Source organism: Chelonus insularis, unplaced genomic scaffold, assembly GCF_013357705.1.
Source record: "Chelonus insularis isolate UGA/USDA-ARS -01 unplaced genomic scaffold, ASM1335770v1 contig_350_pilon, whole genome shotgun sequence".
Classification (NCBI taxonomy): Eukaryota; Metazoa; Arthropoda; class Insecta; order Hymenoptera; family Braconidae; genus Chelonus; species Chelonus insularis.
The window spans coordinates 46174-73447 of NW_023276515.1; the positions used below are offsets into that span (position 1 = coordinate 46174).

General features: G+C 27.7%; 3 protein-coding genes across 7 annotated transcripts in view; 2 read left to right on the forward strand and 1 right to left on the reverse strand.

The window, feature by feature from the left end:
* LOC118066592 (cilia- and flagella-associated protein 298-like) overlaps positions 1-9762 on the forward strand; it is a 40545-nt gene extending 30783 nt beyond the window's left edge. For 2 of the 4 annotated variants that reach the window (XM_035082710.1, XM_035082711.1), the window contains 2 exons: positions 3988-4310; positions 7647-9762. In XM_035082710.1, coding sequence (XP_034938601.1) covers positions 3988-4310; positions 7647-7710 — 387 coding nt within the window. In that variant the 3' untranslated portion in view covers positions 7711-9762. The remainder of the gene's footprint in view (positions 1-3987; positions 4311-7646) is intronic. The other 2 variants (XR_004690276.1, XM_035082712.1) reach the window with 2 other exon arrangements.
* A 1470-nt stretch (positions 9763-11232) lies between these two features.
* On the reverse strand, positions 11233-19457 carry LOC118066587 (hrp65 protein-like). Of its 2 annotated transcripts, XM_035082705.1 has the most exons (13): positions 19084-19456; positions 18745-18930; positions 17974-18192; positions 17485-17786; positions 17102-17397; positions 16676-16866; positions 16508-16592; positions 16405-16424; positions 13202-14670; positions 12100-12220; positions 11815-11903; positions 11547-11598; positions 11233-11354 (listed from the first exon to the last, which is right to left on the reverse strand). In XM_035082705.1, the coding sequence occupies exons 1-9, from the start codon at positions 19303-19305 to the stop codon at positions 14440-14442; spliced, it is 1752 nt and encodes a 583-aa protein (XP_034938596.1). In that variant the 5' UTR covers positions 19306-19456; the 3' UTR covers positions 11233-11354; positions 11547-11598; positions 11815-11903; positions 12100-12220; positions 13202-14439. The 2 variants fall into 2 exon arrangements, with proteins under 2 accessions (XP_034938596.1, XP_034938597.1); XM_035082706.1 differs by lacking the exon at positions 13202-14670 and having other exon boundaries at positions 19084-19457.
* Positions 19458-19682: 225 nt separating this feature from the next.
* On the forward strand, positions 19683-22991 carry zuc (Mitochondrial cardiolipin hydrolase zuc). The gene is made up of 3 exons (XM_035082715.1): positions 19683-19995; positions 22314-22504; positions 22599-22991. Exons 1-3 carry the CDS (start codon positions 19775-19777, stop codon positions 22805-22807), a joined length of 621 nt encoding a protein of 206 aa, XP_034938606.1. The 5' UTR covers positions 19683-19774; the 3' UTR covers positions 22808-22991.
* Positions 22992-27274: the final 4283 nt, after the last annotated feature.

Genomic DNA, 27274 nt, shown 5'->3' on the forward strand with positions numbered 1-27274 from the left:
TTCACCAATTAATCTGTCAAGTTGCATTGAGCTATTGATTTGTTTACTCTAGTAAAAAAGGTTATTAATTATTGTATAAAATTAATGGCTGTAGTGACTGAATGATTGTACATTTGGACTCTCTAGACAGTACTATAAATAATGTCACTACAAAAATAAATGCGATTATTGATCGTAAACTTGTATGAAAATCATTTACTACTATTCATTTATCACATTTAGCACTCATAAATGAAATCATTTTATTATCGATCCAATTTTATACAGCAATTCCACCAAGAATTTTGTTGGTAGATACTGGTAATTTCATTTTTAAATATTGACATTCCTTTTGCATGTTATAAAATAAAATAAATATTTAAATATTATGTCAAGCAAATAAAAAAGTGGGATTTTATATCAAAGAATATTTTATCGTCTTTACAAAAGAATTTTTAATTTCTTTATTACTACTAAATAACACATTTTTTAACACAAATTGATTTTCTTAGTGAATATTCATATGAAAGAACACCTTTCATACATCTGTATATCTTATTCATTTCCGGAATATAAATTTTTTAATATAATAACTTATACATTACGTGGTAATCACAAATATCTTATGTTGCATTCACTTTCTAAAAATATACATCATTTATAGCAAGTAATAATTAAATCGACTTCAAAGCCATTTACTCGTCCATACAAATTATTTTTTATTACATACAAACCAATCTTTTAATATAAACTAATCTCATATAGTTTTACATAATAATTTTTGTACAACATGTATAAATTCCTGAAGTTTTAGAGTTCAGTTAATTTAATAATAATTTATGAGCATAAATAAAAAGCTTAATTTTAATAATATAGATAAAGTTTTTTCTTGATAATTAGAATGATCAAAGAAATAATAAATAAATGACAGTGGATTGATGGTTTCCTCTTCACCAATCAATCTTGAAAATTTTTTAATTTTCTTGTGGAAGCATCCCATAAAGAAGTTGTTCAATGCGCATTCATAAATTTTTATCGTGACATGATTTCAATTTAACAACTACATAACAAGATTTTATTTACTTATAGAAGCAACTTTCTTTGCTTTCCGATAAGAATTGATGACACCACTACAAGCTAATAAAACTGCGGTGGATCTTTCGATTACACTTTTTTTCACAGGCTTTCTTGATTTCTCTTTTATTGCTTTTTTATCTCTACAACTATTGTCAAGAAGTAACTGAATACGTGTTGTATGAAGCATTATTGAAGATAATATTTCTGTAATATGTTTTATCAACATTATTTAAATTAGCGAGGGATCGATAACACAAATACTATCTTTTGTTGCTTATTTTTTATTAACGATTTATGTTTATATTGTAAACAATATCACTGAATCAGAAGCCATGATTATTTTATTTTTAACTGATACTTTCGTGTTATTTCTGCATTAATAGATGACAAAAATATACATTGAAATTAATATTTACTTTTTAAATTATTAAATAGTTATTTAATAGAATATTTTATTGATAGTAATGATTTTTAAACTTAATATTAGAAATGTATAGTCCAAAAATAAAAAAAAATTACAAAATACCACTGTAAATTTTAGTGTTTTAATCTAACGTCACTTATTTTATTAACATTGTTTCGATTTTAAACCGTTTTTAAGTGTTTTCAAATACAACACTTAAATTTACAGTGTACATTTTTGAACTTTTCAATAAAACTAATGATTTTCACTAGTTGAGAAAAAAAATAGAGACAATTTTACACAGTGAAGTAAAATTTATTTTAATTCCACCATTTTTCGTAAGATAATCTTAATATCTTTAGCTTCGTGTGTACTTAGTATGTGAATTCGTTCCTGAGAATTTCTTTTATGTACAGAATTTTTCTCTTTTTTACATTATATATCTTTTCACAACAGACATTTTTACAACTAAGTACACTCTTCATTTGAATTTTTTAGGAAAAACTTGATGAACTCTTAATTTCATATTACTTCACCATAAAACTGACAATTGAAAAATTACTTTTAAAAAATCACTCTATGTGATTTTAATATTATCATATAGACTTCTTTTTCTTAATGACTAACTGAACTCATAATTTATCTGAAAAAGTTTTAAATAACTTTAAAAGGAAAAATTGTGATTGCTTGAAATATATCTCATTTTCACTTTATAAATAAGCAACATATTTTTTCTCTAAATATTTTTATTACTCAGAAATATAATCAAAAGTGAAATAGTAGAAAATACAACATTCGTTATTTCTCATAACTCAGTTTTTTAAAGGAATAATAAGTTGAATCACAGCAGTGTAAATTTTTTTTTCTTTGCTGCATATTCAAAAACACAGTATTATGTTGAAAAAAATTTCTTACTGCAATCAAAAGTTTTCTTAATAGAAGAGAGTTGAGAATTTGAAGTGACAAATTTAACTATGCTTTTGGATTTGTAGTGAAAAAAGTGATCTTCTAAAGTCTAAAATAATTCTAATAAAATTAAAAAGAATTTTCCAACATCAAAAAAATATGAGTAATGTTTTTTCAATTGTAAATTTATGTATTTTCATTTAAAACTATATAAAAAACCTTTTTGTTCTAAAAATGATATATGCTTTGTTATCAAGGAAATTGAAAATATCCCTTGTGAATAGCACATTCTATTCATAATTCAATATGTTATTCTTTCCATTACATTGTTCCTTTTTTTGGAGAATCAATCTCACACTTTAAAATAATCAATTAAGTTTCCGAGTTAATTCCTTGTTATAGTGTCTTATCAGAAACAATCTATTATCGATATACCAAAGCAATGTATCTGACGTGTCGATAATCTGTCGGTGTTAACATTTAAAAAATAACTGTCTTTCTTTCAAATTATGATTGATAATATATTATTAAATTGATTATGATTTTTAATATTTTTTCAAGCAATGCTAGTTATTTATTTTAACAGTAATAAAAAAGTTTTTAAAGAGAAAAAAAATTAAGATGTTTCTAAAAAGTGAGAAAATGATCAAAGACTAGTATGAAATGTAGTATAAAAAGAGAAACACTTATACTATTTGGCAATTTCTTTTGTCATTCAACAAGATCCTAAGTTTACTCTGGTTGTTGAAGTTATTTTTACTTCAAAATTCTCTTCATACCTTCATTTTGAATCAGTTTACTTTCACACTTTTCTATATCTGCTATGTTAGCATTAATATGCTTCACATAAGATTCATAATTATTTTGTCTTTTTATCTTTTAAAAAGTCTAAACACTTTTCTGATAGATTCTTCATTATATTTGATTCCTATTAAATTGCATTTTGCATCACAAGAATACATAATGTTGTAGCGTATAGCAAAAAATATATTATGATTTTAAAATAGTTTAATATCTCCAGAAACTTGGAATAAAAAAAAATTTTTCACGTCAATATTGATATCAACTATTCTGCAATGACAGAATGTCAAATGCTTTCTTTATATTTTAAATGCAATTTTTTATAGAAATTTCCTTTTTATATCTGTAACAATAAGAAATCACATTTCATTAAATTTAGTTCAATATAGATTTAAAAAAATTTTTTTGTTCGTTAGGATTGTTCAATTAACGAGTGTATAGTCGCGTATAAATTGTACTGCGAATAAGTTCCGGTTACTTGGTTGGCAAAAAGGGCGGAAACAATGATAACAGGAAAACTTTAAAGTATCGACAACAATAGAATGCGCGTGTCAATGCATGTGCATAATGTATTACAATTCAAAAAAACGGAAGTTATCATCTTTGCGACGGAGCTGTATCAAAAGAATCTTTTCTATTATTATATATCTTGTTTCACTGTACATTTAATATTTTTTCCACTTGTTCGACATTTTCAATGTATTTTAATCTTCATTGTTGGAAATCCTGATGAACTTGACGTGATGACGTAAAAGATGAAAATAACTACTAGTATAAAGTAGGGGTAAATTATTGAACGAAATTTAACGATTAATCCTCAGGTTTATATGAATTTGGTATATGCAATGGCGATACCAATACCATCTTTTATAATTTCGGTAATATATCTTACTATTGCCTACTTCAAAATTTACAACGAAGACGAAGAAAAATTGGTAAATAAAAATGATGGCGAGGATGAGGAAGTCGAAGGTCTTCATAGCAACGCAACACCAATTCCACCCACAAGTGGTGCCATTACACCCGGAAGTGAAGCCTTCAGAGAGGACCTTGCGAGTTTTGGTCATCAACTCAAAGTTGCTATGGCAGATGAGGTCAGCAGAGAGAGCCTTGATGGAATACCGAATTCAATTTCAGTTCAGGGGTAAGTAATTATCAAAAAACTGTTGGCAGTTAATTACATCAACTCTAAATAGATTATTGAAAAATAAACTATTTCAGATAACTAAAATATTTTAAGTTAATTTTATTTATTTATTTAAAAAATAAATAAATAAATAAATGAAGAAGATATTGCATGAACCAATTTTGTTTAAATTTAACTGAAATGTAAAATACTATTGGGGTACATTTATGAGCTAAAACTTCTATTATCAATGATAATATCACCTCTTCTCCATCATATTCAAATACTACATATTGGAAACCGACTCATGATCAACACATATGTTATAGATAAAACTGATTCAATAAATTCTGGTTTCCAGTTATAGTTTCACTCCAGGCTGATATTCATTTTCAGACAATAAGCATGAAAAAAGACCACCTGTTCATATGTACACATTATTATTACCCTCGTTATCAAAATTATCTATTAAATGTCATTACAATTGATGAGACTTTTCCATAGTAATTATCAGAATAAAAAATACATGTTAAAAGCATTTTTTATATTTAATTTAAAATCAATACAACAATTCCACCAGAGAATACACAATACCTAATGTTTTAATTCTCTTATCGTTGATAACTTGATCAAAATTGATGATATCAACTTCATAGAAGTTATAAAAATTTTATTAAAAAATTCCCACACATCATATATAAATATAAGTTATTTATCGATAAAAAAAAAGAAAATTAATTTATTATAAACTTTTATTATATCTCAAAGATTTTTTCAATTCAATTTTTTGGAATTTATTGCTCCAATAAAACCCCCAAGACGAAGTTAGCTCTCTAACCGAACAAACAGACCGATACTCTAGTTTAACCGGAAAGTGGGTGTGTGCATATCCCGAATGTACTAAAAGGTGGTACATTTATTGCTAATACTTGAGTAGAAGACATAAAAGCCAGAATATATATACAATACAAGAATAGTGAAATTCATGCAAGGACAGCAAATATTGATTCTAAAGCGACACGAAAGGACAGTAATTTATCTATACAGCTTTTCTAAATATGAATAAACTTGGGCCTAGTTATTGGTTTTTTATATATCTCAAATGATTCATAATAAATATTCTTGTAAGATATAAAATTATATAGAAAGTTTATTTTTATTTGCACCCAAATGATTAGGTTGGTGAAAACTGTGGTTTAAGCAATTTATTCTTGTGCTTTACCTGTTAAAGCCATCTTTATCATGATTGGATCACGTTAGTTGATTGATATCAAGCTTCGATTGTCTCCTGCATGTCGTGCCTTAACATAAGTTTCGATCACGAAATGTATGTATTTGATCCAGCTAATGGAAATTATACTGAGATGTATTACAATATAGGTCAAGCTTAAATAAACCTTAAGGAATATAATCAAAGTGGAGCTGGATTATTTTTGTTCTTTACTTACAAATCGATGCAATTTCCTCAAGTATTGGACCTGATAGAATTCTTCATTGAAAAGGAGTTAATGTAAATCGCTTTAGATAATCAATTGGTACTAATTAATCAACCGTCTGAAAGTTTGTCTAGATTATTGGAGTATTTTTATCACTAAAAGTATTGATTTTTTGAGAACTGATAGAGAACAGAGCAAAAGTAGATGTTGGTACTTTTCTTGATAAATAATCCAAGTGAATTATATATTGAGAATTTTCTCATTACTTGGTTATTTTTATGATTTCATGGATAAAAAGTAAAACTATTGTTATATTTCGTCATTTATGAATTTGAAAATTTCTCATTTATTATTGTTAAATAATAATTGATTGGTGAATTGGTATATTGAAATCTTCGAGATAGCTATGTTTAAAATTATAATAAATTATCTAGATACTGTTGGAGATATTTATTATTTATGTGGACGTCATCATTAAATTATTGGTAATTATTTAACATTCATTAGAGACACCGTTGGAGCATTAATTTATCTATGTTCGGAAATCCTGATGTAATATAATATGATCATATTATCAACAAACTTCAATAAAGTAAATTTACCGTAGAATAATTCCAGGAGATATTCTGTAATTTGAAAAAATGCAGAACTTTATGATAATAAAAATGTACTTTTTATATTTTAAGCTTCATTTTAGACAAGATTCATTTTGAATTTATCAATGAGTGGATAAAATATGATCATGGTTTGGTAAGCATTATGCAGACCAATAAACGTGAATGCACGCTTAATTGTTTATATCATAATATATACCATTATTTAAAAATAAATAGTCATAAAAGAATGTCTGTACATAAAATAAAAACGTTTAAGAAAACAAAGAGTACTATAAATTGAAATCATGTTAGATATTTTGTTCTAAGTATGAGTATTAATTTTGTGTACGTATAAACATCAAGTTCTTGAGCACTTGTAGGCTACTCTATTTTAGACTTAAAGGACTGCTTTACAATGAAATAACACTGATTAAATTCTATTCACATCGAGGTCTCTATTACTTTTTAGGGCTAAAGGGCTTATATTTTAGGAAGCTTAAACTTATTTATTCCAATAAATAAAGTAGAATTACCAATATTTTCTTCCACAAGATTTAACATTCACTAGAATTCAACTACTAAAATCGAACGCATTATCAGGATTTATTTGCAGTTCCTTCTGAACAAAGTGGGAATTAAATGCAGTATAAAAAAATCGATTCTACTGCGGTGAAGAATAATGAAGTATGTACATTGAAGGAGTCTTTAGCATTTTTCAAGTTTTTACGAAAGTAATGAATTCTTTTACCATTCTAAAGTTTTTAATAAATATTTTTTGAATAATAAAAAGTATTTTAATTGCTAAGTATCAAACATGTAGATCTTTGTCAACTAGTACTATCAGTATACTAACTAGATTTTTGATTTAATATAGTTGCTACTCGAATGATTTTTGATTCGATAGATTTGATGAAATTACTATCCATTTAACCCATAATAATCAGTATAATAGAATTTGACAATATCCACTTAGTTGAGAATAGTTTATAACAATGATCCAATTATGGATGACAAAACTTTTTAAGTCAATGATCAAAATGCTTCAAATAATAAACGAATAGTTATTAGAGTAGAACTTTTAGCAATATAATGAAAACTAATTAAAGATTTCAATTAAAGATATGCAAATTTTGTTGTGAAACGTAAAAGTGTCTAGATGCTTTTCTATCCAAGTATATATACAAATGTACAAATAACAATCAATATCATTGAGAGTGGTTTATATCAGCACCTTCTCTTGACTAAAGAATGCGTAGAATAGTCATAGAAACAATAGATAATTATTTTTCCTTTCTTCTTGCTGCTTCTTTCTTTTTTTCTAGAAACTTGAACAAGATGATGACGACGAGTATCTTAACTCCACCTGGGCCGACAGCAGCAGTTTGAAGCGACACTTTCAAGGTTTGAACAATATCTCATGGAAGCCCCACTAGAGATCATCATCTCTAAGTCAAATTATAGAAGATGAGGTTTGCATTCAAGGGTTCCTCAGTCCTCTGTTGATGAAACAAGTTTTCGATACTTCAGCACGTCACTGCACGCCATCGAGTGAACCAGAGGCTATTGAGAAGGTAATGATTTAATACTTAACAGATTAATTAAATACTCAAAACGAGAATATTTTTGTTTGTCTTTTATTCTTTGTCATCAAGTCAATTACGGGTAAATGATAACAACATATTGGATAATTTTTCAACGAATAAATGTCAGGAGAATGCAAATTCAATAGGTTTTAGCAATCAAATTTCAATGAAAATCAATGATAATAAATTACTCTGGTTCGCTCGTGAATAATAATTAAAAAAAATATTTTATAAAGAAAAAAATTGGAAATTTAATTTATATCATGTATTAAAAAATTACATTGTTTATTGATACAAAGATAAAGGCTTGAAAAATGGTATAGGTAAATAATGAAAATGTTAAAAATATACTTAAATAATTCGCTTGCTGTGTGACCATGCGTATTCACCGTTATATCGTTGTAATTTATACGATAGAATATCAATTTACTTATTCACTCCACGCCAATGAAATTATGTAAAAAGACTAAAAATAAGCTTTACAAATATTTAAAGCTAATGTAATCGGTTAATCAAGTGCGAATTGTTCAAACTTTATCAGTCCACAATTTAATTGAAATAATCTAAGAAAACAAAACAAATACTAATTGACTTTATCTCCCAGCCGTCCAATTGTCAGGCTGTCATTGATTTGTACTTAATCAAAGAGTACTTGCATGAGGACGAAATGTCAGAAATACCATGGGTAATGCTTTTTTCTCTCAAGTTATACCTGGTAAGAGCATTGCTTGTGCTTCTCGCTTAATTATGACAAGTAAAAATTAGATCCATCAAAACATAAGTTTTTTTTATTAACTAGTGAAACAAATAATTAATATAAATATCTGATTAAATATTGCCAACATCAATCATAAATTTAATGTCATGATAACAATTATTTTTAATCCAGCAGTGCTCAATTACTTGACTTATTAGTTTTTTATTTTATTACATTGGCGAATAATGTTGAAAATAATTGTAAAATTGCCTGGACATGCGCACATGACAATGGTACACTGATGTACAAGTGAGACATGTGTTATCATAGTTACGAAAAAGAAAAAAAAAACAAAACCATTTGAATAATGATAATAATATTAATAAGATAAATAATAATAAACAACTAAATTGTTTTTATGAATTAAGAACAAGTTGTCTGTGATCTACAATAATTGACATAAATATGTAAAAAGTATCGACAAGTAATAAAAGTATAAATTATTAATACGTTAATAAACGTATGTACGTTAAAAAAAAAACAGTTCAAAGCTATTGATTGGATAAATGATTTATAAACTAAATTTCTTCAAAGTAATGCAAACAAATATTGTGTAAAATAACATATTGAAAATATGAATTGAAAACAGTTGACATTTGTTTGATCATAAAACTTGTCACTGCTGTTATAGATTTTCCCACAATTGCAAGAAGGGAAAAACGAAATAAGTAAAGTATTAAAACAATTATTACCGAATATAAATCATAAATATGGCACCTCCTTATCACCTTTATAAATAATATAGATCTAGATAGATTAATAGAAGCTCAAAACACCAAAATTCATTCCTTCCACCCGCTCCGGCCGTATATTTGATTGTCTTTATTACATGGCGTTGCATCTAAAGTTGAAGCAAAAGTACTAATATCTGTTAACAAATTGAGTATATTCTTGAATCTAAATACCACTACAACTAAATAAACCATAATAAAATGTTTGGAAAAATGTACATGATAATTTTATATTATGTAGCACATTCTACACATTATAACATGTTGAATTTATTTTATTTGTTATTTATTATCGACATCATTGTCAGCTGCGATTAATTTTATGTACAAATGTATAATGCATTTTTGCGACTAACAATAAACAAATTTCAAAGCTTTTTTTATTGTAGTCTACTTATTTGTTCATTATAATACAATATTTCCTTTCAAATTCATGAAAAACTGAATAATAATATCTCAATTTCAAACAAAAATAATTGTAATGTGTAGGTATCAGGCAGCATATTAGACATCACAAATAGAATTATTTCTGAATTTGATTAGTAAAATTATTTTTAAACATACTGATTTGTTTATAAATAAAAATAAACATTAATTGAACTATTATTTCAAATTGAGTTGTTTCTTTAAAACTTGATAAATTTTTTATTCAAATAACTGTTTATTGATTAATTCCAAAGTTGTTATTCTCATTTAGGCCGGAATTGGACTGGTTGAACAATTGAAATAAAAAAAGATTGAAAATCAACCTACATAGTAATTTTGAAAAGAATGGAGTTTTTATAATGAATACAAATATTTTGAAAAAAATTGAATATACAGAAAATAAAATTAAATATTCTTGGAATCTATGAGTTTGATGTTTTTTAGTTCAATAAACACTCATTAGTACATACATAAATGCTATGTATATGCTAATATTACTTGCCAAATTACATAGAAACTAATTTTCTGAAGTTTGAAAAGTTTTACTATATTTAGTTGAAGATGTAATAATTTTCACAGTTTATTGAACATAAATGCTTATAGATATATAATAATGAAACTCGATAGACCAAAAAGTCAATGTAATGTCACAGGAATTGAAAAAAGTAGCATAATATTAAAATAGTAAAAGTTTTATATTCTGTATAATTTTGTGCTTGAAATAAATTTGGAATATTTTTAAAAAATTTATTTCTAGAAATGGTACGTAGTCCAAGTGAACATTTATTTCACTCAGAAGTCTTTTTTTATTTTTAGCATAATAGTTATTAGCATTTCCTAAATATAAATATATGTTTATAAATTATTTTCAGATTTTTTATTTTCATGTTGAATAAAATATAATTTTTTAAAAATAAACAAGAAAATAAATCTACTCCATAAGAATAGTATTTCTTTAATAAAGATATTCTATTAAATTTCATCTAGAAGGTTTTGGCTCAAAATTGAATGCTATTTTTCTGAAGATATTATTTATTCAGTCAGCCAGACTGTTATATTTTGTATAAATTATTTTTAGAGCGAGTCTAATTTTTATCCCCGACTAAAATTTCCTGCCCGACTTCTAGTGTTGTCCGACATGGAGAGTATTCACCCTCGTGCTGTTAACCTCTACATGCTAATCGACAAGTCGACCAAATGTTCTTAATAATTAGATCACGTAAAGTATTTATAGGATTTGTTGGACGTGACTTCACCCTAAATTCGTCAATTATTTTGTCATATATAAATAATTGGAAGTGACATTTTTTGTATATTATCATAAATTACTACTAATTTTATCATAAAAAATATTTGCAAATTGAATATAAAGAATTATTGATTAAATTTATATAATAAAAAAATATTTCAATCTATTAAATAAAATTCTTTTCTTCATATTTATTTAGTTAGTACAAAGTTGTAATACAAATGACTGAAAGATTATTTTTCTTAGTTTTCCGTGTGCTCTTTTCCAGCTATATACTGCTAAAACTGTAACAAATAATGCAACTCTTATAAATCAGAGAAGTTTTCAATAAATAATTTGATTTACGATCGATTCATTAAATCAGAAAGTTTAACGAAACAATTTGTCATCTTCAAGTCAGGACTCTAGCCTTAAATCATCATTCTGTCCATTACAGAGATGGATTATTCCACGCAAACTAAATAAAAGAATCTTACCTTATTCTTTTCACGCAAGATCATCCTTAGCTTTATTCATGGCTCTCAGAATCTATTTATCAAAATAATAAGTTGAACATTAATAATAATTCTAAAAATATTATATAATTTGATATTATATTGAAATATATCAGTATAATTGTGACATCAATGTTAATCAGCCCCGAAAGATGAAAGCATCATGTTTATTTATTTATTTTCTTTTTGAATTTTAAAAATCATTCAAAGAGAGTAAACAAAAATGGTAGTGTATTCAAATAATGCTTACTTGTAATTCCACATTCTTTGCTATACTGTTTACCGTCACTGAAGGCTGATAATGAGATTATTAATTCCAGCTAATCTTCATTGTCTGAACTGCAACAGAATAAATACATTACTTTCTAGAAATTATTTAAAATATTAAAAAAAATTGAAAATATTATTTAATGTCAGTACACGTTGGGAAATTAGCATCATTACAGCGTATCAATCTTTTTAGCGTAAATAGTTATCATCATAATAAGATAAAAAAAAAGATATATTAAAAAGTTAATTAATAATTTTCAATTACCATTAAAATGACTCATCCAGATGTGGCTTTCTGAATTCTGCATGTCAAATTCAATTTATAAGACTTTAGACTGCCCAGATTGCAGGTGTTTCAAAGAATTTCATCCCGCAGATGCTCGTATCTGTAATGGAGATCAAAACTTTTAATTTAGCATATTTAACTCTACCCAGCTGTTACTTGTATTTTTTTTATAGAGTTTAATAACATTAAATCACAGTAGAATAGGAGTAAATTATTTTACTGGTAAAATAATAAAATTTCTCTGTAACATATTATAAAAGTTCAACGGCTTCTATGATAATGTATCTAGTAATAAGCGTCTCAGTTGGGTGAAAAGTAGATATAATAAATATTAATGTAGTTTATTTTGAGGACGATACGATGAAGCGCTTATTCGATTACAGATAAGTACATTGCCATGGAGACAATGTGAAGTCTTGTTTTCGTACAATAAAATCATTTCCATTTCCAGTAGGAAAAATTTCGATAATAACTATTAGTATAATAATAAGAGAATAAAGAACCTTTTTATATTGATGTATCAAAAATTTCCTAACACAGTTCAGATTCACAAACATATAAACCAAGACAACCTTCAAATAATTATTGAGTGCTCACATATTGTGGCTGTCGTTGGTATTAATTCAAGTTCTGAACTGTTTTTAAATATAGAAAAAAACATTTTTTTTCTAATGTATTAACATGTATTGTTCATTATGAATTTCACTGGTACACTATTTCATATAAATCAAGAGAAAAATTTATTTATATTCATAAGAATAATGATTTTTTTGATGTAATAAAATGTGAGAATCATCTTTTGATGATTTTGTAATAAACAGAATATGAAGAATACAAGCAATAGTTTGTTAGCTTGATATTAATTAATCAATTGATCAATTAATTTCTCTTGTTTTTTTTTTACAATTCTCAATAATACTAAAATTATTTCGAGACTTTTTTGGTTCATTGTTTTATTGTAAAATCGATAAATAAAATGTTTTCCGTAGGATTGCTTATACTCTTAAAACATTAAATGGACCCCACCCAAATGGAATTCAATAATAACAGTGTGTAATAATATTTTGGCTAATCTACTCACCTGAAATTAGTGGTTCATTGACTAGTGGTTTCAAGAAAGAAAGAATATCTTGTGATTGATGTCCATCCGCCATAAAAGAATGTCGTAATAACAAATGCTCAAATTACATGATTTAGCAGTAACTGTAAGTTTTTCGTTTTCAAAATAGTCGAGATAAATGAATAAATAAATAAATTTATTTTTACGACACAAAATTGTGTATAAAATAAAATAATAAATAAAAATTGAATATCCACAATAAAGTGAGATATTTTTGATAGATGATTATATACCATAATTAAGTGGGTAAATAATAAAAATAATGGTAATAAAAAAAGTTAAAATCAAATAATATCTGTAGAATAAAATATTATTTAAGATAATGTTGAGTGTAATTCAAAAAAGTTCGGTCAATTTTTTTTTCTAAAATTTATTGATAAATTAATTTCAGCAAGTAAATTATCAATTATAATCCTACTAGTATGATTGTATTTAATCCAATTCTACTGAAGATTGTTTCAAATACGTAAGTATTGATGATTCCTTAATCAGTAATATTATAATATGACTTAAAACATATTTTCATAATTCAGCTATACGTACTTGATATATTCTAGTCAAAAAAATTATTACTCACAGAAATTTTCTCATAAAAAAAGCTCATTTGATAAAATATGTTGTATGTTATATCTTAATGTTACTCTGTATTTTCATGAAATTCGTCAAGTAATTCAAAAGTAATCAAAGTATACACAGCAACTTATTTGAGCATACACATAATGACTTTCTAATAGCTTGATTATTAAAAAATCAACCAACTGATCACAATTCAATGAAATAAACGATTGTATAATTTATAATGAAAACTAATGATTATTAATTTGATAATTTGCCGGAAGATTTAATAATACGATAGAGTATTTATTTTTTAATCCGGATATCAATTAAATTCATAAATAAATGATGCCTAATGATAACACACATTTTTATAGCAATACTAATCATCGTAATGATATTTTGTTATATTATAGAGAATGTCTAAAGATTGTTTAATACAAATTGACCAATAAATGGTTAAATTTGTAAGTGGATAATTGTTTTGTTTGTCACAAAAGTGTTATAAAATCTGTAACAGACATCATAATTCGTGAAGAAAGATCATAGACGTTATTCCAAGAACTAATATTTACGAAAACAATTATTTTGTTACAGATTAGATGAATAATTATTAGTGATTGCTAATATATTTATTTCGGGGTTTAATAACGTCTCCTTTTATTCGGAAAGTCTTCTTGGCGATTTCTATTATCATTTCCGCCTTGCCAACGCCCACCACCGCCAACACCATTATTTCCACCACGATTATTACCCATGTTGCCCATATCAACTCTCATATCCATAAGATCCATAATTTGTCCACGATCATCATTGTAACCCCCACCACGATTATTGCGGTCCATATTATACGCGTCCATAAATGACTTTGGGTCCTGACGATTGAAATAAATCGAGCGCACGATATAAAGATTAAATTGCGGTTAAACAATTAACCGATTACCACGAATGACGTTTGCAGTGAAACGTACAGTGGGTTGTGTAGATTTTGGATGTACCATAAATACATTTTACGGTTCAGGGCGACCATCCATGACAGCAGCACAGGTCATCGTCAATTTTCGTCATATCACATAGAAAAGAAAGGGGAAAAAAACAATGTTAGAAGATGCGAGATATAATACAAATTGCATGAACGCGATTATCACGCGTTACCATAAAGATTAATTATCTAATATATAGAAAACACATTTTATATCTATACTTATGGTTCCATTAGTGGATATCATTATACACAATAAACTAGCAGACCTACAAAAATGCCCAACTCCAATCTAGGATTTACGATAAAATTTTTCAATATTTTCTATCAAGTCGTGCGATTTTTTTTTATCATAAAGTGTCAAAGTTACGATAAGCAGCAGAGAAACTTGATCAGGGTTTCTGAGCAAACTTTGTCGAACTTTTTACTTCTAGCTTTTTTTTATATTGGGACTAGATAAATAGACATATCAAGTATTTTATCTTCAACGATTTCAATTAGACATCTGTTCAATCATGATGATTGGACATTTTTTATAATCGGTCTGTATAATAATATAACAGAATTCAACGACAAAGTCAATCCTTCGAGATTATAGTTTGTTTCAAAGAATGAATGTAATAATTAAGACATAATAATTCAGAATCTCTTGCCTGCAAACGCTTGGAGAAATCAGTCATAGCATATGAGAGTAATAATTTATTTGTAGAATAATAACAAAGGTCAGTCTGCTTATTAGCAGACAAATTACTCCAGTTTTTTTTTCGTATTCCCTCCCCAAAATAATAGAGAACCTATCGATTGTAATATAATACAAATTTATGGTTTATTTTTATTCAATAAAAATATGGTCAACTTTAAATTGGCTATCAAGAATAATGAATTTTGTATTAATAATTTTGTTGATGGTCTACTTATTCAAGACAACCATCCAGAAGATATGAGCGTTTGAATTCAGTCAAGACTAAATCAATTTCGAGTTTTATATAAAGAAATTAATCAAATCAATGCAAGTTGAATTTGCATTTGATATTTTCACTGTTTTAGTCAGAATAAAAATATCACTTTGAATCAATCATACTTAATATTCTTATAATCCAGTTGATCATCGATGCTAGATGATATCTCCATGCGATATGTTCTTTTTAAATTTGTGTATACCATCCATTAAAATTATAAGAATAAATATAAAAGATTTTTATATAATGAATATATTTATTGTAAACATAGTAAATGATTCAAATAGATTCTTAGAGAACGGTTTTGCAGGCATTAGAATTCTGTTCGTTTCAATTTGTTCAAATATAAAACTTGCACATGTAAAACTTCAGATAAATTCACTCCATTGTCTAGAAGAGATGATCATGCAAAAATAACAGTAATTATTTCGAGAATTGTTATGAAATGAGAGTATAACTGGAGACAGCTACTATTTGTATTTATCTGACTTCAATGCCAGCTTAAAAATGCAAGAGTTAGAAACAAATAGAAATTTTTTGTTTTTTTTTTTCAATCGATTACGGAGCATCAAATATCTCAAATGTGAGTAAGAAACAAATTTAAGATAGTTAAATAAAAGAGAAGTTTTGAGATTGATAGAAAAACATAGCAAAAATTAATACGTTACCACTGGTAAGTTGTTGCCTCCTGTTACACAAAAAAAAAAACAGTTATCAATTAGTATCATACTATTTGCATAGATATGTTAGTGATTGAAATAAAAAATTTACCATCGACGTTGCCGTATCCATCGCGATCATTACTATTTACATTGTCATAAGGTTTACCACCGCTACCACTACGCATGGCTTGTTCCTATTGAAAAAAATGCAGTATATTTTAAAAATCTTTCTAGCAGTGCACTTTTTTTTGTTAGTTTGACATAATTCAATACCAACCTGCATGAAGATAGTATTTTCTTGTTGACGCCGATGAAGTTCTTCCTCTTGGCGTCGAATTCGCATAGCCATTTCGTCTTGTTGTCGACGTTGAGCTTCCTCTTCTCGCGATCGCCGTTCCTGGGCCTGTCGCTCTTTCATTTCCCATTCACGTTTTTGTCTCTCTCTGTCGGCTTCTCGCACTCGCAATTCTATAGTTTAATGATTCACCAATTCAATTTCAATTTCAAGATAAATTTAGAGAAAAAAAAAAACATTGTATCCAAGTTTTACGGCACACAAATCACAATATAAGTAAACGGACTGTGCTTCCTAACCGGACTTCCTTTAATTTTCCTTGATTTTTGTTTTGATTTGGCACTTGATGATTTTAAGCCATCATACAAGCGTGGCGTCAAGGATAAAAAAATTAATCGAAAAACTTACGTTCACGTAGCAATTCAGTCTCATGTTCATATCTGGCGAATTCCATTTGAGCCTCTAATTTTTCTTCTTCCATAGCCATTTCTCGTTTCAGTGCTTCTTCTTTTTGTTTATATAGCTCGTACAATTGCTTCCATCTTGTTCCATATTCATGTTCAAAACTACCAACCTGGGCAAATCGTGGGCCAACTTCTCGAGCTTTGAAGAAGTCAGAATTTTTTCGTGGAATGTTTTTATCTGGGAAACCGTCGATATCATCTTGTTGTTCAAAAGGTTCAACAATTACTGGCCGGAGTGAACTATTTGAAAAGATAAAGATAATATAAGTAAATATTATTATGGACAGTATTAGAATTAGAAAGAAATCAAGAAAAAAAAATACTTACGCAGTTAAGAAATAACATCCTTCATTACATTTTCTGATAGCCATCAATGCTGATGGTTTTCGGACATATTCAATAATTCCTTCACCTGTACTTCTTCCTCTATCATCAACAATAACAATAGCTCGTTCGATTTCACCAAAGACGCTGAATGATCGTTCTAATAATTCATTAGATACAAAAGGTGTTAAATTCTTAACTTTTATCGCAGATGAATGTGGAGAAAATCTGACTCTAATAGCACGGCCTTTGCGCATTGTGCCATCTAATTCATGTTTAGCTTTCTCTGCATTTACTCGGTAATCCTGTGGATCGAAAGCAATATTTTTGATCATTATGGAACATAAACATTAAATGGAACATTTAAAATATTAATATTATCATATTAAATGCAGCCAATATTTCTTATCATAAAATCAAACGGTAATTTTTATAATCATTTGTAAAAAAATATTTTTCATCAATAAATAATGAATTAAAAATAATAGTTACCATTCTTAAAAATGCGAAATTTTTTTCTTTATTAACGAATAATTCTGATATTTCGCCATAAGGAGAGAACATATTGGTAATTTCTTCTTCTGTGATATCGTTTGTGAGATTACCAACATATAAGCGATTACGACCGCTGAATTTTTTTTCTGCGGTATCTTGGGGCGGCAATTCATGTGTGGGACCACTTAAACTCATTATTCTTTCCATAAGACGATCCTGAAAAAATTTAATTTTTTATTAATCAACCATTCCAATTAATTTTTGTATTAGCTTTCAAATTAATAGAACATAACAGTTGGAATAAATTTTTCTAACAATTCTGAGATATAATATAAAATAGTATCTGACTATACTTTCTATTGATCTTTCAAGGACCAAACTATAGTTTCATATAAATAAATTAATATTTATTGAAGAAAACTCGAAATGCAATATGATTTCTATTAATGATATACTTATTTTCCTGTCTATAGACGGAAATTAAATCATTTAACAAAATAACTTCCCATTAGGAAGTTAGTAAAAATTTACAAATTCATTACAGAGGGATATATTATCTTCATATTAAAAATTTCGAAGAGAAGATAATGAATGTACATAATTTTTCAGATAAAATTTTTCATTGTTCGAAAGTTATTTGAATAGCCATAAAATATAGAACTTATCATTTTTCAATATGTATATCCATTGAATTTGATAAGTACGATAAATTATTCTGTACATTCATTATCAATAACTTATTCAATTTATAAAAAAAAGAAACCTTACATCTTGTGATCTATTTTGTCCTCTATCGCCACCACCGGCACCGCCTCCTCCTCCGGCTCCGCGGCCACCTCGTCCACCGCCACGGCCGCCGCCGCGTCCTCCCGGACCTGAAGGTCCGGTGTTGGAGCCGGAATTATCTTGCATATTCCCTTCAGAATTTTCCATCATCGATTCACTCATTTTCATCTGCAAATGATTGTTAATATTCAAAGCTTATTAGAAAAAAACGTGGTTCAAGTAAGACGATCCATTTTGCGTGCTAAACGCGTGCAAGAAAATGGCGTCCAGAATAGACGCTACGCAATTTTCAGCCAAGTGGTGAATGAAAATGGATCTTACCGCCATATCATTATTCCTAGGACCTCCGCCGCCTTGATAGCCTCCTCGACCACCAGAAAATCGTGATCCTTTACGTCCTCGGCCACCACGACCACCTCCACCTCCTCCTCCGCCACTACCACCGCCTTGGCCGCCACTCTGGTTTCCACCAGATCGTGGATTATTTTCATTATTACCTTCTGCTTTTACATTTGATGCTTCTTGAGTAGTTTCTGTGGCCATTGTTTTTATTTTTGTTTAAAACTTAATTAATATTATAAACAAAAAGTAAAAACTAGGCAAACTATTCTAATTTTGCGTTACGTAGACGCACACTTATTAGAAAACTGTGTTCACGTTCGCGTCTGCCGACAAAGAGACTCGAATGAATCTCACGTTTCTGGAAGAAGCCGGATGAGCTTCGCAAAGCATCATGGGAATTATCGCTAGTGGCGCCACGTTTTGTCGTAATGCGCATGTGCGACAATTCGTTCAGAACATTTACTTTATCTTTTTACGGTAATAACTGGAAGGGAAATTACTTTATTGACATAAGGTTAATCTTTCGAAGTGTTTGACAGACAGCGCCATTTTTGTAGTTGAAAATCAGATGAAAAGGATTGACATGTGTCAAATAAATAAAAACAAAAATCAATTATCAAAGAATTGTTTATTCTTTTAATAACTATTACTTGAGAGCAAATAAACAATTATGGCACAAAAATGGATATATTTATCAATTTTTGGTGGAGTAGTTTTAGTTATTAGTGAATTAGTGTGGCATCTTATCAAAAAGTACAGAAACAATTTACAATTAACTGATAACAAAAAAACAATTTCTGAAGTGTTACTTTTTTCTGATGCTTCAAAATATTGTCGGAATCATGCTTTCGGTAATCCTTGCAATAATGAATGTCCAGCTGCCAAGTTAAAGTATGAAAAATATTTTTAGGTTATTTTAAATTCTGTTCAATAAAACTTGAAATCCATCAATAATTAAAAAATAGATTCAATTATTAAAATTAAAGTGTTATTAATAAATTAAAGTTAATTCGCTAGTTTGAATTGGTAGAGAGGCATTATTGTTCAAGATTGATATTGTCGATCTATTTGGAATATTTATTCCACTACATTAACCTAAATAGAGATTTACTAAAGCTCTAAAAAATTGAGTAGAAGAGTTAACTATCAGTGAAAATAAATTAAGAACCTTCCTTATTTTTAAAACAATATAAACATTAAAAAAAAAAGAAAAAAAGGTTGTTTTTATTAAATTTATTTAAAGAAAGAAATAACAATTCTTAGCTTAATAAAGAAATTGTTCACTATAAAATTTTCATCATGAAAAAACTTAATCAATGAAAGACTTTTCAATTAACTTTTAAATGTTTTAACCGATAAAATTCTAAAAAAGTTACAAAAAGTACATTGAAACCGACGTTCAAAAAAAAGAAAAATATAAATCACAAATTTTATACTTTATAGAAAACTTCGCTTCAGTATATTGTTAATCATTTATTTGAATAGGATATTCTTAAAATCCATTTCAGTTGCAGGCATAAATATTGACTAATAAAATGTTTGCAATTTCTCGAATAGATATATTTAATCGAAAGTTGGATAATCTCTAGTTAACTCTAGTTAATTGAAAATTCTATTTCTGAATGATATAAATATCTATAGGTAGTGTAAAGTGAAGTACATGTAATAAGTGAGGTCCATTTAATAACTATAATTAATTTTTTTTTATTAATACTTTCACAATACCCATAAAAATGAATAAAATTTAATTTTAGAATTGATAAAAAATAAAAACAAAAATGGCAATAAAGGCTATCGATAGCTATTACTTTTTGCTCTATCTAGAATATTTGCTCCACTCGACCTTTAACCTTCTACAAAAATCCCATTAAAGTTTAAATCCGTTTTGTAAAGGCCGACTTTTCTTAAAGAGTAAAGTTAGTTAAAGTAAAGCTACATACCAAAGTATGAATAGTTCATTAATGCTTAAATGTAAAAGTTATTGTTCTAAACATCACTTAGAAATTAACCAAATAAATCAGCATTAACATTTTATGAATGAAAAAGAACCTTCTTAAGTTAGAATAACTTTCCTTTTTCAATCATTATGTGCAGATTATAATGGAAACAGTATATACAGGAAATATAAAGAAATGATGTGATATCAAAATAAATTACAATTCTATTTATACTCACCCTTGTTTTTCCAGGGTATTAGTTATTCATTTACTATATTGAGGAACAGGTTTTATGCTCACATCTCGGAAGAAAGATGTTACATAGTGAATTTATATAAACCCATTATTCCCTTATTCAATCTCATTTAAATTATATTATATTTTAGATATTTCTTTTTGAATATTCCAATTCGCATAAAACTTACGAGATCCTTTTCATAGAAGAAATGTATGAGCATTTAGTTCGCTAATATTGGAATCTATTGGTATAAAGTAAAAAGAAAAAACATGATTAGTATGATAAAGTAAAGTGAAGTAAATTTTAAATGCAGATTTACATTAGGATTAAACGTTACATTATAAGTGAATTCATTATTCGGAAATTAAAGATGTAATGAAAATTCTGATGAATTATAAAAAGATTATTTATTAACTTCTTTTTAGTATTTTTTATTTTCATTTTAGTATGAGCAAAAAGTAGTGCAAATAATATTCACTAAATTATTTATAAATTTAACAAGTTCAAGTGGCTTGAAAAGTGTCTTTTTGAATTGAAGTTAAACATTTTGAAACTTGTATTTATTTCTGCAAATATTTTTTTACTTTCTTCAAGTCAAGTTATAAACTGTCAAAGTAAAATCTCAGTCTTGACTTTGAGTTTTAATTAGTTTGAAACTTCATTTCAAATCTCTATGTATATTTCTGTTTTTTACATCAACCAAAATTTTAAACGCTTTGGACAGTAATAAACTTAAAATAGATTTTGATTTAAATTTAGATTTCTCGATGTTATACTCGCTTGAATTAATTATTAGCATAATTAATTATAAAAATAACTACAAAGGTTTTTGCTCACATTGTTGATGCCATTATTTAATAGAACGTTTATTGTGTAAACTGTAACCTTTCTATTTTGTTATTTCAAACTGTATGTGTTCAAATTCTTTATGAGATTGAATACTGAAAGGTTGAATCAACAACTGATTAAAATATTACCCTTGCAATAATAATCAGTATGAATTTATTTCTATGCCATTTTTTTGATTGTTTCAGACAACTGATCTCATATTTGGACTCTAGTATGCATACCCTTGATATTTGTATGTATGTAATAACATGCCAAAGTATTGCAGAAGCAATAATCAGAGCACAGAGAAGACGTGTTGATGTTCGAATTATTGTTGATGCGGGTATGGCTGAAAATGAGGCCTGTGCGAATAAATTAAATCAAATGAGGGATGCAGGTGAGATATAAACTCATAAATTATTTAATTATGTCACTTTTGTAATCAATTCGTTAAGTCTTTTATTTATTTATAAGAATAAAACGTTTTCTAGGTGTATTAGTACGGATGGCACGTTCTGCCGATTCTCTAATGCACCATAAATTTGGAATAATTGACCAGAAAATCATGATTTACGGTAGTACAAATTGGACAATGCAAGCCTTTTTTGGAAATTTTGATGGCATCATTATTACTAATCAAGCTGGACTCGTTAAGCCTTTAATAATCGAATTCAACAGAATTTGGGAGGAAATAAAATGAGCTAACAACGATAATTTGACAAGTACATTTTCCAAAAAGTATTTAAAGAAAGTCAAATCAACAAAATATAAATATTTTTATAAACGAGCTGTAATATTCTGATTTTATCAGTCTTGGCCTTTCATACACGTGCTAATTCCGTAATGTCTCAATGGTGTAAACAAATACACTCTTTTACTATTAATATTATATTGATTACAGCATTAATGTCAAAAATAACATAATGATAGACAGTTACGTGGGATGATTTAAATCTGTATCTAAAATTAGATCTGTGATTTGTTATTAATTCAGTTAATATTACGGCTGAATGTTGCTTCCTAATACTAGGTATCTTTGTCTTTGATGAGTGTTAAATGTACTTATAGTAGACATATACAGTTAACAGAATACTGAGCACCTTGGGGGTGTTGCCATGACGATTCTGACGTCACTACATCTCTCTGTATTTGAGACTTTTGTATTTCTATTGTGCAAAGGTTGATGTTTTAGATTCTATTGCCGTGAGTTATGTTTATTAATTGGATAATTTCCAATAAACTTAATAAAGATAGATTTTAGCCATTTTTATACATTACTATTTCGCACTTAATCTATTGAAATGTCGTTGTTTTTTAATTATATTCAATTAAAAATACAAGAGGTGCATAACTTATTAAAAAAAATGTTTCGCAGAAATTTATTGTAGAATTTATTTCTTACGAGAAGAGAAGTTTATGAGATTCATTGCAATATTTCTCGCGTTTCATTAGCTAATATTAGAATTCCTAAGTTTTAATTCCGCTAACACATCAAAAAAGTATTTTTATATAAAAATGAGAGATTGAGGTCATTGTATTTTAATTAATTAAAGAAATTAAGCTAATATTTAGTTTGTTTAAAAAAGATAGAGAAGAAATAAATTCTTTTTCATTTATCCAAAAGCTTTTTATTTCGAGACAATATTCATAAATAAGCGAATAGATGATATTTATACGACAGGAAATGATTCTTGCGAAAAAAATAAAATAGAAAAAAATGAAGCTCACGACTTTTCTGTTATTCTCTGAAACTTATTTTTGAATACGTTTGTATAAGCACCAACCCTCACTCAACAATCATCAGCCCCTCTTAAAATAGATTTATAGATCCTACCCCTAAGGTCAACTATCTTAGAACAAATTTTCATTTATTTTATGACAAGAAATCCAGTTAAGTGTAATTTACTTCTATTATTCTTTCTGTGAAATGATAAAATTGGAAGTTCTTGTTAATATTTTAATTTGCTATTCAGTTTTGGTTTTCTCAGACTCGGTAGTATCTGTCGGCTTTGAAATTTATATAAACTTACTTGCAGCTGAATTGAACAGATTTAGAGTGAAATCTTGGAAATCAGAAGCATTAACCAGTAGCTTGTCTAACATATTCACACAGTAATTTGTTTGTAGTAAAGACTAAGTGCTTCTACTAAGAAGTTTCTACGAAGCACAAGAGCAGAAATAAATTCTCTTTCAGACGTTCGCTGTTTTGTTCATCATTTTATTTTTGATTTTTCTTTTTTTATAACCACTTCAAAAAAACCACCTGCCACGTGTGTTAAATAATGTTTTTGGCAAAATATAACTGGATGTTTATCATGAAAAGTAGTTCAATCAATTTCGTCGTGCATGATTCAATCATTTTTATTCTGGAATCAATCAAATCCTTAAATAAATGATGAAATCCTATCATTAGTTAATGTATACGTTTCACACTGATTTCCTTTATACTATTTCTATATATAAAATATAATATATTCTCCCTTCAGATTTTTTCTTTCTGCATTATGAAAGAGTCGTAGCCTCATTTTCCTCAAAATCAATATATTATTTTCGTGTTACAATAATGCATAAACGACGTAATAAAATAACAAACGTCATTGGTATTATGCAGATGGGTGTTTAAGTATGTAATCTGCAGATTCAAGCAAGCAGCTTACGTTGGAGGATTTTGAACTTCCTGACGAGTGTGAGTGGCCTTTAGAAACCAAATTCTCTGTCACCGAATGTGCTGATACAACAGACTTCTTGGCTGCTGTTGGTTAATGTGTTGCATCTCTGTTCAGTGTTTGACGTCAGTGAAATAAAGCAACGTCGTAAAACGAGATCGGCCACCACAGAAATACACGACTGCATCACATCGGGTGGTTAAATATTGCCGCAACTGATGCAAGATGCCGGGTCGTAGACTGATAGAAGTGGAACATTGTCCGTATGATGATTTATAAATAGTATTTGAAAGCACAAAAATAGACTACGGGCCGTTGGACCTCAGCGATAAAGATCGATCATTCTCTTCTGACGCGCGATATAATCATAAGTCACTGCATCCCTCTTCAACTTTTCCGATGCTAAAGTAAATCGGACATATGTGCTTGACTTTCTTTCATATAACAAACTTTCTTAACTTATCGGAGCTTCGAGAAAGTAATGAAAGTAGAGGAAGTTATTGTAATTGATTTCAAAATCAATAGCAGTATGGATTAAAATGAAGTTATTTGTTGTTGGGAAGAAATGTAAGGAGGATAAATTAGGCTACGTAGAATGTTCTAGAAAGTTATAACAATTATTTTTGTACTGTTGGCTCTAGTTGAGCTTTTAGGAACATGTTCTTTTTAACTTTCTTAATAATTAGAAAAATAAAGAAGAAATGGCTCTTTTCGTGGTTATTTTTAGGGATACTGGAAATCATTTAAACGTTGAATTATTTTTTTTTGTTTAGTAGAACAATACTGTTTCTTTTGTTAAATAAAATTATTCAACTCTTGCGGAAAATAATGTTTTTCGATTTTTTTTGTATAAATTTGATTATTATCCTAATTAATACACGAAGAAAAAAATTGAGTAAAAATTATCCTGTTGAGTAAGGTAATTTTTACTCGATTCTTCTCTTCGTATAGTGTTTATGATATCTCATTTTGATTGAATAAATGTTATATTCTATGACCAATCTTTACCAACTTACTCCATTTAATTCAATACCTATTGACTAATATTAATTTCACGTTTAATAATCGATATTAAGTTATAGACTTATGAAGAATTTAAATTTAGATTGAATTATTAAAAAAAAACCATACGGCTAATTTACCTATCTAAGATGAATGGAAATGTTGGTTTGGAGCAGAATGTTATTTTCATCCGTCTATCAATAATCCATGACTTTTGAATAATTCAGGTTTCTAAATTGAAGAATATTCAATTCGATATTGGAATCAAATAGTCTGATTCGATTTACTACGAATAATTCATAATTTTGAGTTATTTGAGGATCTCTCTTAGTAACTCTCAGTTATACTGTCGGCATACTAAGGTACTTCTGAGAGTTATAATTTAATTTTTTTTATCACGCATGTAAAGAGATCTCTGAATTATTCCATAGATATTTAGTTGTAAAATAATTAATTCTTGGTATCTCTTGCTAGTAAACAGAAGTGTCAAAATAAAAATACCTTAGACCAATTTCAAGATTTTTAATTTTTAAAGAATTCATAGAACTAATAACTTCATAATTAAAGTTATTGTTGTCGTTTGACAAATTGTAAAATTTTATCATCTTTGGAATCGTTTAAATCTATTGATAGTTTGCAATTAACAATAAGGTGGTTGATGACTTTTGTTAGATGGGAAAAACATGAGGATATGATTGGAAAGGGTTCTGGGGGTCATGGTCTGGAAGCCATATAGAGAACGAAATTTCTGCATGTTCATCTATCTATCAAGATTTTTGTAAGTCACGGGAAAATTGGCTATCGAAATTCCGAGAAACCTTTCCAATCATAAAATAATAAAACTTTCTAATTCAGTTAAACTTAAATTTCTCGCACAACAAGAAACAGGTATGCATACGTGAGCGAGGTTTTCCAAGAAGAGGTAGTGATAAAGAAAACGTGAGCAACTTGTTGATCATAAAATCATTCAAATGTATTACATTCATGCTGTTTTGGATGATAAAATTGATTTATTGTCTATTAATATTATATTCGTTTCAAGATTACCACTATCATCGAAAAATATTTTTCAAGATCATATTTTCTAATATTATATTTGACTGTATTCTTCTATCACCTTTTTTAATCCATTTAAAGTAAGTATGGAATAGGTTCGATTTTATGATTAATTTATATTACGTTATTATTGAATTACTCAAAAAAGTGCTAATTTTTCATTGGAAACTTTTTTTTTTAAATAAAATTGAAAACAAATAAGACATGTAGAAAAACATTTTTCAATCAAAGTCCATTCAGCAGCTTTCAAGGTAGTATTGGAAAATTTTTATTCACGATTACTTTATTACCAGAATTGAAAAAAATAAAAACAAAAATAAATTCGAAACAAGGGTTCTAGATTGGTTCTCCAGAGACCGGATGGTTTAGAACTTGTTTATAGCTACCTTGTCTAAAGAGTGCGAGGTTATCATTAAATATCAATCGGTCAATAATAAATTTGC